The sequence below is a fragment of the Salvia hispanica genome, chromosome 5 (genome assembly GCF_029641045.1).
Source record: "Salvia hispanica isolate PSC_SH4W2 chromosome 5, Shi_PSC_v1, whole genome shotgun sequence".
Taxonomy (NCBI): Eukaryota; Viridiplantae; Streptophyta; class Magnoliopsida; order Lamiales; family Lamiaceae; genus Salvia; species Salvia hispanica.
In genome coordinates this window covers 11,968,302-11,982,843 of record NC_142696.1, presented here as the reverse complement: position 1 = coordinate 11,982,843, position 14,542 = coordinate 11,968,302, and the positions used below count along the sequence as shown (strand labels likewise).

At 38.1% G+C, this 14,542-nt stretch overlaps 2 protein-coding genes and 1 non-coding gene across 5 annotated transcripts; 2 read left to right on the top strand and 1 right to left on the bottom strand.

Moving 5' to 3' along the window:
- Positions 1–4,656: 4,656 nt before the first annotated feature.
- On the top strand, positions 4,657–7,725 carry LOC125187458 (uncharacterized). 3 transcript variants are annotated; one of them, XM_048084055.2, is made up of 7 exons: positions 4,657–5,004; positions 5,078–5,168; positions 5,424–6,314; positions 6,477–6,539; positions 6,631–6,824; positions 7,335–7,438; positions 7,526–7,725. In XM_048084055.2, the coding sequence occupies exons 1-7, from the start codon at positions 4,948–4,950 to the stop codon at positions 7,635–7,637; spliced, it is 1,512 nt and encodes a 503-aa protein (XP_047940012.1). In that variant the 5' UTR covers positions 4,657–4,947; the 3' UTR covers positions 7,638–7,725. The 3 variants fall into 3 exon arrangements, with proteins under 3 accessions (XP_047940012.1, XP_047940011.1, XP_047940013.1); XM_048084054.2 differs by having other exon boundaries at positions 5,415–6,314; XM_048084056.2 differs by having other exon boundaries at positions 5,049–5,168; positions 5,415–6,314.
- Positions 7,726–9,158: 1,433 nt separating this feature from the next.
- Positions 9,159–9,233, bottom strand: TRNAH-GUG (transfer RNA histidin (anticodon GUG)). Its single transcript has one exon. It is a non-coding gene; the product is annotated as a tRNA-His (tRNA).
- Positions 9,234–9,977: 744 nt separating this feature from the next.
- LOC125189855 (uncharacterized) lies at positions 9,978–10,523 on the top strand. Its single transcript, XM_048087082.1, has one exon. It carries the CDS (start codon positions 9,978–9,980, stop codon positions 10,521–10,523), a length of 546 nt encoding a protein of 181 aa, XP_047943039.1.
- The last annotated feature ends 4,019 nt before the right edge of the window (positions 10,524–14,542 follow it).

The window sequence follows — 14,542 nt, the reverse complement described above, 5'->3', positions numbered from 1 at the left end:
GCATGGTATTCCAGTTTCTATTGTGTCTGATAGAGATCCACGATTTACTTCTCGATTTTGGGAAAGTTTTCAGACAGCTATGGGAACTCGCCTACATTTTAGTACAGCTTTTCATCCTCAAACAGATGGTCAGTCAGAGAGAACTATACAAACGTTGGAAGAAATGCTTCGTGCGTGTGTAATTGAATTTCAGGGCTCATGGGATAAGTATATTCCGCTGATGGAGTTTGCGTATAATAATCAATTTCACAGCAGTATTGGAATGGCACCATATGAAGCATTGTATGGCAGAAAATGTAGAACTCCAGTATATTGGGACAAAGAAGGTTTGGAGATTATAGAAGGACCAGAGATTGTTCAAGAAACTATTTCCAAGATTGACATCATTAAAGGTAGGTTGAAGGCAACACAAGACAGACAGAAGAGTTATTATGACAAGCATCGAAAAGAGATGGAATATGAAGTGGGAGATAAAGTGTTTCTACGAGTTTCACCATGGAAAGGAGTCATGCGATTCGGACAAAAAGGTAAGTTGAGTCCTCGTTACATTGGGCCTTATGATATTGTCGAAAGAGTTGGGCCATTGGCGTACAGGTTAGCACTGTCTCCGGAATTAGCACAGATTCATAATGTTTTTCATGTCAGTATGCTTCGACGTTATCGATCTGATCCTTCTCATGTTCTGAAAGATCCTGATATACAGATTTGTGAAAATTTGAGTTATATAGAAGAACGTGTCAACATAGTAGATTGCCAAATAAAACAACTACGAAGAAAAGATATCCCAATGGTGAAAATTATTTGGAAAAATCACGGAGTTGAAGAAGCGACTTGGGAGACAGAGGAAAAGATGAGAAAGAACTATCCACATCTGTTTACGGGTTAGCAATTTCATTGACTATGTCAACTTAGAAAGAAATGAATTTTGTGGACAAAATTCTTAAAGAGGGGAAGAGTTGTGACATCCCTAACCCGAAACTTGCATTATTTTGCATATTATCATATTATTTTGTCATTGCATAATAAATTATCATTTATACTATATAGATATTAAGTGTGCCATAAAGGATATATTTATGGTTATGATCGACTCACTATAATCGAATATATAGATAGTTTTCATATACGGAAATCATTAAATAGATGTATATATATATTGTATTATAGTATAAAATACCACGTATATATAAATAATTATGTAAATGTGTGTGCATGTGTACTACATAGTACTACTAATTATGTACGTACAGATATATATTAGTACATAGAAAATGATAGTAATCCTAAATCAATATAATATAAATAATAGTTGTAACATTGCTTGAAATAAAATGTGTTAGTATGTACGTGGCTACTAAGTAATAGTGCCACTAATCTTATAGGACAAATGTCAAATAAATGGACTATAATTTGCATGTTGCTATTTATTTTAATATTTATAATTATTATCAGTAGCTTTAAGTTATTACTTTTCAATAACCACTTTTGCCTACTTATATAATCACACGTATAGTCAGTGAGCAAAGAAAAAAATAAAAAGAGAAAGGGAAACAGAATGATGCATAGTTAGTAGAGGAAAATTAGAAGAAGAAAGGAAATAAGAATTGTGGATCGCAAAACCAGAATCAGAATTTAGTTCAATTATTTATCAGGTGTGTATAAATCACACTTTTAATTTTATATGTGATATTTGAGTGATTGCTAATTGTTGAATTTGATTGAGTAATTGAAGTATATGGTGTGAAATTTACATGGATATGTTTTATATATTATGTTGGAATTATTTGATTGAATATAATATAGATATGTAGTTGATGACATTGATATATGTTACATGTGGTTTTGAAAGTACATGAATCATGTGATTAAAAAGGATCTGTGACAGCCTTGCACTGGATCTGAAATTTTAGAGGGACCTATGAGTCCAAATACAGAGGGACCTATGAGTCCAATACAGAGGGACCTTCGGGTCGAATACAGAGGGACCTATGAGTCCAATTACAGAGGGACCTTCGGGTCATAGAGGAATCCCGGGCAGATACCAGACTTGATTTGTCACAGAATAATAAACTGCGCAAAGTGGCATAATGCATATTTATATGAATTATTTTTAATATATGTTGTTTATTGTTAAATATTTTGGCTAGAGAATATGTTTGATTTTCGTGATGTGAAATTAAAGGTATGGTTTATATATACTGAGTTGTGGCTCATATAAACCACTAATATTTTTCAGGAATAAGAGATTAGTGAAGTTTTTGGTTGACGTTGGTCGTAGGAACTGCACGTGTTATCAGGTTCGGCGGCTGACGCGTTTTGACAACCTTCTCCTCCTCCTCATCAGTTTTGCATGTAGATAAATGTATATTCTATAGAGTGGTGAGAAGGTCCTACTACAGTTTAGAAAGTTTAAAATATGTACTTGATCAATAGGGGTTTTGAAACTATATAATATGTGCGCTTTATGTACTCGAAATGTGGTTATTTGTTTTAAAGTTTGAATTTATTTATAGTAAGTGCATACGTCATAAGAGTTGAGGTTTGACACGATGGCTTAAAGCTTGCATGAGAATACAAACTTCAAAATGTTGTTGTGGAATGTGACAATATAACCGTAGTGCTCATGGTTAACTAAAAGAGAAATGAAGGTTGCAACTATAACATTGTTAGACACATTTGGGCTTTGATTGATAAAGAGTGGCATGTAGAGGTTAAGCATGCCTATCGCGAAGCAAACCGGGTGGCAGACTTGATTTATAGCTAACTGGGGTTTGAAGATGCACGGATCTTTCGACTGCTAAACGATCCTCCAGGAGACGTCGGCCATCTACTTCAGCTAAATAAGATAGGTGAGCCCGTCTCATGATCTGTTGCTGCCTAAGCATTTGTATCCCTAGAGCTTTGGCTCTCCTCTTGTAACAAAAAAAAAAGTGAAGTCTTCTCTATATTATTATCTCTCTTACTTTACTATTTCTACATTTTAGTTATTTATTATTATTTTTATAAAACAAGTGCAAAATAATAAATGTGACTATTAATGCGAACACGAAGTAGTATGAATTATGGAGTTCTTTTATTGAAATGGCTGATGCCAATAAAAGATAACAATATAGAAATCCCCAAAAAAATGGGATTAGTTTCCAAAATCTCACCCTCTCGTTAATGTCGATAAAATTAATAAACAAAGTCAACATAGATCTCTATGTTACAAACCCTAGGGTAAATATGTTTGATTCAACTTATTTTAACACGAGTAATACTCATAAGTGTACGGGACTAGTGAACAAATAATAAACAAGAGTATCGTATCTCAAAAGACTAATAGTATCAACTTAACTACCGTAAATCAATTTTAACTTCTATGCTAACGAATATGCTCTCAAATCATGCCTCATGCAATGTCTTTCTCCAAATTTAAATCACTATCTACTTAATTTGATTAAAAAAGGTCTTTTATTTTTATTGTAATGTAAGCTCTTTGTTAAGGTGGAGAAAAATTGGCTAAAAGAATGCCTAAAATCTCAAAGCAAAGATTATTACAAAAATCAACTTTTAGACTATTGCCATCGAACTCGAGGGGACAGCTAACGGATCGTTGGATCTCTGTCGATCACTGACTCGTTCGGCAGCTGTTAACTTAAGCCTGTTTCCTTTGATTTTCAATTTCGGCATCGTTTCCTAATTCTATTTTACATTTTCTCACAAACGATGTCAAAATACCAATTTGTACTCCCCCCGTCCTATTAAATATGCAACATTTGAGAATGAGCATGGATTTTTATGTAGTGTTGTTTTGTGAGTTAATGAAGAGAGAGTAAGGTAAGAGAGATGAAAAAGTAGAGATAGAGATGTTTCCATTTTAGGAAACGTTTCATTTTTAATGAGACAATCTAAAAAGGAAAACATTTCATTTTTAATAGGATAGAGGAAGTATAAAATAAGCAATTAAAGATATATTTTGCATGTATGACATTCAAAACGAGCTAAATCTAGCTCTTAAAAACATTTAAATTTTTTTATCATTAATATTCCCCTCGTCCCACAAAAGATGTTACACTTGTGGAACGACATGTTATATGAGGTTTTGTTTTGTGTGTTGGGTGGAAAAAGAAAAATATAATATTTATTTTATTGTGAGAGAGAACTTTTTCTGAAAATGAAATTGTGACGTCTTTAATGGGACAACTAAAAAGGAGAGCGTGACATCTTTTTATGGGACGGAAGGAGTACACGGTAAGTGTATAAATGCCATTGTCGAGCCGTTAAAAACAATTTATTGGACACACCTGCTCATAGTTCCATATGAATATATGATATGTCTATACTAGTGAATAATACATCCGTTCTAAAATATAGACAAACTTGTAAATGATACACATTTTAATGTGCAATTGGTAAAATAAAAAAAGATAGAAAAAATAGTAAGAGAGAGGAAAAAGATAGTAGAAGTGGTGTTTATGGATTATGATATCCACATTAATATATTATTAAAAACTTTTCATTTTTAAATTTGGTCTAATTTTAACACGAAACAAATCTATGTTTTGAAAATTGGAGTATTTTCTTAGTGTTTATTTAGAAAAACAAATAAAACAAAAAATCGTAATTAATCAATTAGATTCAAGTGCAGTCTGCAAAGCGCTTCTTTTTGTTTTCTCAGCGCGCTTCCTCTGCAATTCAAATCCAATACAGACGAAGAGATACAGTCGTAACCCTGTTGACTTATTTTCAAATTTTCCACTCACATACCTTAATCAACAAATCTTTAATCCATCCATAGCCTTCTTTTTCTCTCATTCCTTTTTCCAATTTTGCAGTCATTTCCCTTGTCCGGCTGATTAAAGCTGAAACCTTTCAGTTTCAATTTGAGGTTTTTCTCAAAAAGAGGCGTCTATCAAAATCTTGCAATTAAACTGACAGATCTTTTCCAAAAAAGTTAAGCATTTCATGGATGGTGAGGATTGGGTTCAGAATCAGTCTCCAAACCACAGATCTGAATCAAAGGTTGGATTTTTCTTTATCTTCGAAATTGATATTTGTTTTAATAGAGCTTTTGGTTTTGATTTGATTGGAACAGAAAAGGGGTAGCGTTGAAATTCAAGAAACATCCGAAACTTCTCAAAAGAGTGTTAAAATGGGCGATCTTGAACCAGTTTTTCGAGCCGAAGGTATATTTGTTGTTGTATTTTCTTCAACTAATTTTACTGTTTTATTTGGATTTGGATATTGTATTACTGATTATGATTAACCTTTTACATTCGATAAAATCAATTACTTCCCCTCTTTTGTTTGTTTGTGTTGATTTAAGTGAACAATATGTTTCGTTCTGTTCTGTTGTATGTACTAGCATCTATTGAACTCTTTGCCATTTGTTGGATTAAATTAAAACTAAAACATGAAATTGATCAATTCAGCAATTCCAGATTCCAGAGAGCTTGATCTGAATGTTCGTGTTGGCTCCACCAGTTATGTGGTTACTGGCGATGATCCAGCACGTGTTGATGAATCAAACAACCTTCCTGCGTCTGAGAAGGAAGATGTCCTAACTAAGGCTAGAGGGTTTGATTTGGACCTAAATGCTGCAGATGTTTCGAGTTCTATCAATGAGTCCATCTATCCTTGTAAAATGAACAAGCATTTGAGGTCGAGGGAGGACTCGGACTGTGTCAGTTCAGTAGGCCCATTGGATACAAAGGATCCAATGAGAGTCTGGAAGGGCTTGAAGCAAAATAATTACTTGTCTGCACCTTATGGGGCTCCACCGGGTACCCTGTCAAAGACGCGTGGAAGGAAGAAATCTAGCAACGATGTAATGAAGAAGAAAATTGAACGTGCAATGAAAGAACAGGTTGATAGATTTGCTAGAGTTGCTGCACCAAGTGGTTTGCTTAATGGGCTTAATCCTGGGATCATTAACCATGTGAGAAACAGTAAACAGGTTCACTCTATTATAGAGGCATTAGTGAGATCAGAAAAGGACGAAAGTCTAATTTCAGGAAGCAAGAGACATAATCAGATCAAGACTGGTGCACATGAACTCTCTGATAGAAGAGAAGCTATAGATGTGCGTGGTTTTGGAAAACAGATCGCTGGGCTTGATCATGGGGATGCTTTACTAGGAAGAAGGCAGATGAGTGATTATGCATTCTTCTCGAAATCTTTATATCCAAATACGGGGATCACAAGAGGCGACGGTGAATCACATATGGGGTACGCAAGAACATCATCCGTAGCAATTGGCATGGAGAATGCCAGTTGCTTGTCAAGTGATGAATCTGCAAACATTAGCAGTGTTACTTCGCTTTCTCTAAAAGGTTGCTTACTTGTGTTCTTCTTTTTGTGGTTTGAGACATGTTAGTTTCGAGGCTCAAGGAGGTGATGCTTTTAGCACGAGCTTGCGTTACACATTCAGTCTTAACTATTTTAGCAAAATACAGAAAGCTCTATAGCTTATGTTGATTTTGTTTCGTTTTCAGCTGCCAATATAGCTTCACAATGGTTGGAACTTCTACATCAAGATATAAGAGGGCGTCTTGCAGGCAGGGTTTTTCTTTTCAATAAAATTAAGTTTCATAGTGGCTGTTTAGGCTTTAGATATATTTTCTAATCGAGATTGGTCTCTCCATGCAGCATTAAGACGAAGTAAAAAAAGAGTTCGTGCAGTTATTACCACGGAATTACCCCTCCTAATATCCAGAGAGTTTTTGTCTGACCAAGAAAATGATTTACAAATGATTAATTCTACTGCTGATGCTCACTCTGATAGATGGAGCACTCTCTTTGGGCAAATGGATAAAGCACTTTCCGAAGAAGAGCGCCATCTGGTGAGGTTTCTTATATGTACTAGAATAATCCATGTTTGGGATCTGTATTTGCAACTGCTTCAGGCATTCCCAACTTTACCGGCTATCATGTCTAAGCTATTAGTTCTTTGTATTTCGGTGATTTGACATATTTGTCGCTCTGTTTGATTGGATGTATATTTGAATGTTGCCTAGTTATCGTGGGTCCTTCTCTGCACTTATATTATGCTATCATTATTTGGTGAATTATAGTTATTTTCCTCCTAATTTTGATGTCCTCCCGTTCGTTGATGCATTTCTTATTTTTTTCCCCTATTTTTTCGAGAGTTTTAAATTCTTTGATAGACTATTTGGCCACCTCTAGACCACCCAGCATGTGTGATCTGAATCATGGCTTTATTTCTTTGGATCGATCGTGTTCTTCACAAATGCACGGCTTTTAATCTTTCATGTATAAAGTTACTGTCTTATATCCTCGTCATAAGAGCTATATATGAATATGATCTCTTATCTCTTCGAATATATTATCAGGAGAATTGGCTGAACCAAGTGAAGGAAATGCAGTCACATTGTGAAATTGGTCTCAGCGCAAATGGTTCGCATCACCCTTCGGAGCAGGCACTTCCTCACAGCAGGTAAGAATATCTGTGTGACCGGCAATGATATCTTTCATGTTAAATCAAAGCCAGAAGCAGTTATTAGCTAAACTGTTGAAAATGCAGATCGGGAGCAGCGGAAGATTCGGAGAAGGATTTAGCTGTAAGGGCTGCTGCTGCTTCGATATATTCGACTTGCAACTTCGTGTTGTCAAGAGAAAACTTGCCTTGTTGCTAGTTACTCATGAGCTTGCTAACTGACATTGATATATTCTTGACTGGACTTGGATAAATATGTTATATGCAGTCCTGTTGAATTTCTTTTAGCATTACTACCATACTAATCTGCAATTTCTAAAATTTTCATTCATGTTTACTAGGATTGTCAAATGAGGTGTTAACAACAACAAATAGCCTACAATAATGTTAATTCACAGCTATTTCTCCCATTACTCAATTTTATCTTCAGGTAAAACCCAGATTCAATCTTGCATACCTCAAAATATTCAAGAGCATGTTGTAGTTTCTCCGTCCCAATTAAGATGAGTCTATTTTTGGGCATGGAAATTAAGAAATTGCATTGAAAAGTGAAAGTGGGGAATAAAATAGGAAAAATAATGAGATTAAAGTACGTGATGGAATAAAATAAGAGAGATTGAATGTTTTGTTGTGTAACAAAAAGGAAATGATTCAATTTAGTTGAGATATTCCAAACAAAATACAATTCAATTTAGTTGGTACCTCTCACCGAGAGGGTATAAAACTGTTTTGAATGGAAATTTATTTACACGAGAAAGACAATGGTATGACTTACAGTATCATATAATCACCATCTTCACTTTTTTTGAGATGTACTCCCTCCGTTCATAGTAATAGGGTCGTTTTTCCATTTCTGTCCGTTCCATAGTAATAGAGTCATTTACCTTTTTAGTAAAAGTCAACACATTTTTCCACATCTACTTTACTTTCTCTTACTTTTTTCTATCTTCATCTCTTTACCTTTTTCATTTTCCACTTTATTCTCTATTTACTTAATTCACCTAACACAATTTTTCTTAATCTCTGTGCCGAAAAGTTTTGCCTCCATTACTATAGAACGGATGGAGTATTTAATTATCACCATCATTATTTTAATTATGCAATTGGTTAGAAATAATTTCCTTGTAACCAAGTTCCGAGTTACAAGCCGATTCAACCATTTGATCTGACATTTCTGTCCGTTCCATAGTAATAGAGTCATTTACCTTTTTAGTAAAAGTCAACACATTTTTCCACATCTACTTTACTTTCTCTTACTTTTTTCTATCTTCATCTCTTTACCTTTTTCATTTTCCACTTTATTCTCTATTTACTTAATTCACCTAACACAATTTTTCTTAATCTCTGTGCCGAAAAGTTTTGCCTCCATTACTATAGAACGGATGGAGTATTTAATTATCACCATCATTATTTTAATTATGCAATTGGTTAGAAATAATTTCCTTGTAACCAAGTTCCGAGTTACAAGCCGATTCAACCATTTGATCTGACATTTTGGAAGAGGTTGAAATCGGTGTAATCACTGAATCACATTTTCACTTCATTTCAATTCGTATAGACTATACTGTTCAGTAAAATTTGAGATTTTCTATATAACATGAAATCTCATATCAACCTCACCAGAACGAGGTTTTATTCTTTTAAAATTGTCACATTTGCCAAAAATTCCAATAAAAATGAACAAATTATTTCTCAAAAATATAAATTAAGAAAACAATTTTGTGGCTGCTGCTGGGATTCGAGCCCAGGTCTCCACGGCCACAACGTGGAATTCTTACCACTAAACTACAGCCACATTATTGGTAAATGTTTCTACCATTATATAATTTAGGCAAAACTGGTGAGGGTTTGTGTTCTCTTTAGTCTTTACAATCTGTCTCTATATTAAAGTGAAGTGGATGACTCACCTAATCTAACTACGTAACACACACACACAGATAGTTATTATTTTTAAATGAAATAAGTGCAAGATCGATTAACATTGTGATCACAGTTGGTTTTGATCGACAAATCCCATTAGCCTCTTAAAACTCAAAGAACATGAATAAAACTGCAGGCCGGACCGCACCCGCCCACAACCTAGCGCATTAGGGGGGGATGTCTGGGCCGCGCCTGGGGACAAGACAACAGCCTAAGGCCGGGCCTGGTTGCGGCCCAGACCGGCGTTACACAATCCCTGGACGGGATGCGTCGCCGTCCGGCCCATTGTTGGAGGGGGTTCGGGCCGGACCCAAGCCGCAATTTTGAAAGTTTTTTTTTTAAATTCAAAATTTTCTTATAAATAACATCTAAATTTCACACCATTTTCATTTCCAATCTACTTCATTTATCTCCCTCTCAAATTAAATCACTCAAATACATCCGTCAAAATGCCTCCTCGACCTGATCAAAGAGTAATCGAAGCTGACATTGCAAGAATGTTAGAGGAGGCGATGCATGGAATCCAAAAGGAAATAAACAATGTGGTTGCTCGCTACCAAGCTGCTATTCAAGCATGGAATGAACAACACGTCCGCGTACCACGGAATGTCGGACTCCGATGTATATCCACCGAGACCATGAACAAGCTCATTTGCGGCTATTCACCGATTATTTCTCTAGAGATCCTCGATGGAGTGGTCAGATGTTCCACCGTCGGTTCCGGATGCGGAAGCCTTTATTCCTGCGGATCATCAACGCAATTGCAGCTCATGACTCCTATTTCAAGCAAACCACCGATGCTGTTGGCCGGCAAAGTATATCGACTTTGCAGAAATGCACATCTGCCATATGTCAACTCTCTTACGAAACTACTTCAGATATGTTCGACGAGTATCTCCATGTAAGCGATCACACTGGACGAGAGTGCCTAGCTAAATTATGTCTGGCAGTCGTCGAAGCATTCAAGGATACGTACTTGAGAAAGCCAACGACCGATGACACCCGGATGATGGTGAACATGCACGAGCTGCAGGTCCACGACTTCCCTGGGATGCTGGGCAGCATCAACTGTTTGCACTGGCAGTGTAAGAATTGCCCAACAACATGGAGAGAACAGTACACTAGCGGGCACAAGGGCTCATATGTTGGAAAAAACGTGTGGTGAAGGCAAGACTTTTGGCCTCTCATATGGCTAAGTCCTTTGGCCTTTCATCTTGTGTAACCCCCAAAATCTTTATGTGGTGTCTTTATGTATTGATCTTTCATGTCTCCATCTCTAGCCTATATAGGGCATGGATTTATATAGATGGAAAACACATCAAGAAATCATTTTCTATTCTCTCTAGTTCTATACTTCATAGTGTGCATCATAAGAGCATTGTCTAGCTCGATTCTCGGAGCTCTATCAAGTTCGCATGTGCCTAGCGGGTTTGAGGTGTTTCTACACGCTAGGAGGAAGTCGTGTTATCTTTGGGGGCAATACGCCATTCCGTGAGCACTAACCAGGGGCGTAATTTGTCTTGCAGAAAGATGGCTTCCCTCGACTCGACTTATTGTTGGATTGTTATATTTTTATTTTCTTTGTAATTTTTATTACTGTTATTGTTGTTAGTTTCCTTTAGCTTGTAATAGTTAGAGTACCGCCTGTACACGGCTTGAGAATTTCATCCCATTATTTTTAACATCACATTCGACGATCGTGTTGGAGGTTGTTGCCTATCAAAGATTGTGTATCTGACATGCCTACTTTAGTATCGCTGGGTCGAACAACGACTTGAATGTGTGAACGAATCTCTACTATTCAACGATTTATGTGTTAGGCGAACGCCAAACGTAGAGTTCATGGCCAACACCGTCAGTACAGTATGGGCTACTATCTGGCTGATGAGATCTACCCACGATGACTCGTGTTCGTGAAGACAACGTCGAAGACACCCAAAAGCAAGAGGCGGCTCGGAAAGATGTAGAGCGTGCATTCAGAGTCCTCCAAGCACGGTGGAGTATAGTGAAAGGAGCTGCCCGTGGATGAAAACGTCATTCAATCGCCGACATCATGTATGCATAACATGATCGTTGAGGAAGAAGGAGACAACGTCACGACATGGTGCGCCGATGAAAGCTCGAGCACCACCAGTTCATTCGTTGTAAACGACCCTCTAGTGCAGGTTGTTTCTCTCGACATGCGCAATGTTGTGGCCCGTTCAACTGAGATGGGTGATGAAGAAGCACACACTCGCCTCCAAGAGGATCTAATTGAAGAAATTTGGATGCGCGCCAACGTTTTTCAACATTGATGTTATGTTTTAATGTTTTTTTTTTTATTTTAAATTTTTATGTTTTTAATTTTCAATTTTTGAATGAATTATGAATTTCCTGTGATATGATTGCTCAACGTTTTCAATTTTTATGAGTAAAATAGGTTGTAGTTGTGGATAGTACAATTTAATAGTTGGTGCCTGGATGAGGCCTGCAGGGTTAGAGCACTCCCAATGGAGTTCCCTAAAAACTCCCTTATTTCTCCCTAACTCCTGCCACATCAGCGCCACATCAGCACCAAAATTTATCCCCAGTTTTTAGCCAAGTGCTACATTGGTTTCTCCCTTATTTCTCCCTTATTTCTCCCTAACTCAACATTTCATTTTTACATCATTATTTTTTATATTATTTAATTTTCCCTACAAATGTATTTAATAAATAGACTAATAATGAACAATTCATCGTTGTATTAATCATTGGAAAATATAATACAACGAGAAAAAAAAAACTACAAATAAAAAACGCAAATAAACAAAGATTTAAAAAAAAAAAATCTAAGACGGAGGGGCCGGAGGGGCGTCGGGATCGAGCCCCAGCGTACTCTGCAGGTGTTGGATGCATTTCCAGAGGGCCGCCTTTTCTTCAGGGGTCCCGCCGCCGGTGAAGTACAGCGTGTACATCTGGGTCAGATTGGCGACATTGCTCGAATAAGTGGCTTTTTCTAAGTCGATGACGGATTCCGACGCGACTTCCGACGTTGCGCCCTTCCCCTTCCGCCTCCCCTTCGCCTTCTTCACTCCCTCCGGGCGCTCGTGCGGACCATCCCCACTCAAGTCGATGTGGGCCGCGCTCCCCTCGCTCTCCGAAACGCTAAGTCGCGAGCGCACCGATTTCCCGTGCAGCGCGTCGTGCATTCCCGTCCGGAATTTGGGGAGATCCTTCAGCTTATCGTAGATGTTCCAATACTTGAAGCCCTTCGTCGACAAGTACTGGCTACTATACATCCGGATGGCCTCATCTCGGACCATGTGCTCGTTCTGGCCACTCGTCATGTGAGTCATCAAGTTAGAATAAATACCGTTGAAGTGCCCGCAGTCCCTCATGAGGCGCTCCCAATGCCGACGGATCGCCTCGCTGCCATGGTCCTTCATTGAGGCAGTCTTGTGGCTCCTGTACTTCGCGGCAATCCGCTCCCAGAATATGATCTCAGTCTGGTAGTTGCTGCGCTCCGCGTCCTGTGACGTGTCCGCCCAGCAGTCGGCTATCAGCTCGGACTCTTGCAGAGTGTAAGTAGTCCTTACCCGCTTCGGCCTCTCATCGGAACCCGTATCAGTCGCAGCCGACGACGCCGGCGCCTTCCCCCTCCCGCTCCTAGAAGGCGGCTCGGTGGGCGTTTCTTCCACCTCGAAGTCCTCCGCGCTCAGTGTCGCGGCCTGAGATTCTTGGTCGCCTGGGGTTGATCCGGGGGTGTCGAACTGGGGCCGATACACATCGTCGGCTGGAAAGGGCATTCTGCCGGCAGAGTTGAAGTACGGAGAAAGTCTCCGCGCCGGAGGAGTCTGCAAAGGAGACGGACCCCCGTATGGAAGTTGGCCGGGAGGAGAACCCATCGCCAACAACGACTGCATCCACTGCTAGTTTGCTTCATCCGTGTTGGGAATTTGTGAACTCGACTCTTTCCCCTTACCCTTATCCTTACCCGATCGGGAACTTTTCTTCCAAAAGCTCATAATTTTGATGAAAATTGAAGATTGGGAGAAGAGATTGAAAATGGAGAGAATGAAGATTGTGGGTGATGAATGGAGGAAGTGGAGGAAATATTTATAGGGGTGGAATGTAAAATAGCCGTTGGGTTCAAAAAAAAAAAAAAAAAATTTTAATTATCGCCGATTATCGCCGAGCGTCGCCACAGTGGCCGGCGATCGCTCGGCGATAATCCGGCGTTAGAACGCCACTCGGCGAAGCAACGGCAACATTATCGCCGAATTATCGCCGACTTCGCCACAATGGCCGGCGATAATTCGGCGATAACCGGCGATTTATCGCCGAGAATTCGCCACCTCCATTGGGAATGCTCTTATGGGAGTTGTAGCCTGACCCTGAAAATTAGGGAAATGATGACGTGGAGGGGACTTGGGGCCTGGATTCGGGCCAGGGTTAATGATGCTATTAGGATCATGATGGGTTTGTAATATAGTTAATTCTTTAACCTTTCACATGTACTCCCTCCGTCCACGATTTAAAGAACCTTTTTGGCTTGTTAACGATTTATAGAAACTATTTGCTTTATTCCACTTTTAGTATGTGGATCTCACATTCTACCAACTTTTTATACTCACAATTCAATATAAAACTAATGCTTTAAATGAGTATCACATTCCACTCACTTTCTCTCTTTACTTTTATTTACAAAGTTAAACAATTTCTTAAAACCTGTGTCGAATCAAAATGACACTTTAAATGGTGGACGGAGGGAGTAAAAAAAAAATTACAGATAGCGTTTTGATTGGATATCATGGATAAATCATTCAAATTAATATGACTACGTTTGGGATAAATATTGATGATTTGTTTAGAAAAATTAAATACTACTCCCTCCGTTTTAGGTAGTAGAGACACTTCTTTTTTGCACGGAGATTAAGAAAAATTGTGTTAAGTGGGTTAAGCAAAGGAAGAATAAAGTAGGAAATGAAAAAAGGCAAAGAGATAGAGATAGAATAAAGAGAGAATAAAGTAAGTGAGAAGAAATGTGTTGACTTTTACTAAAAAAGAAAATAATTCCACTACTATAAAACTAACCAAAATGGTAAAATGACTCCACTATTATAAAACGGAGGAGTACTGTACAAGTGCCACAAATTATATAAAACTAGTATGAGCTGCACAACCCATTAAATTTTCTTCACACAAAATTGAAAAGACCTTATT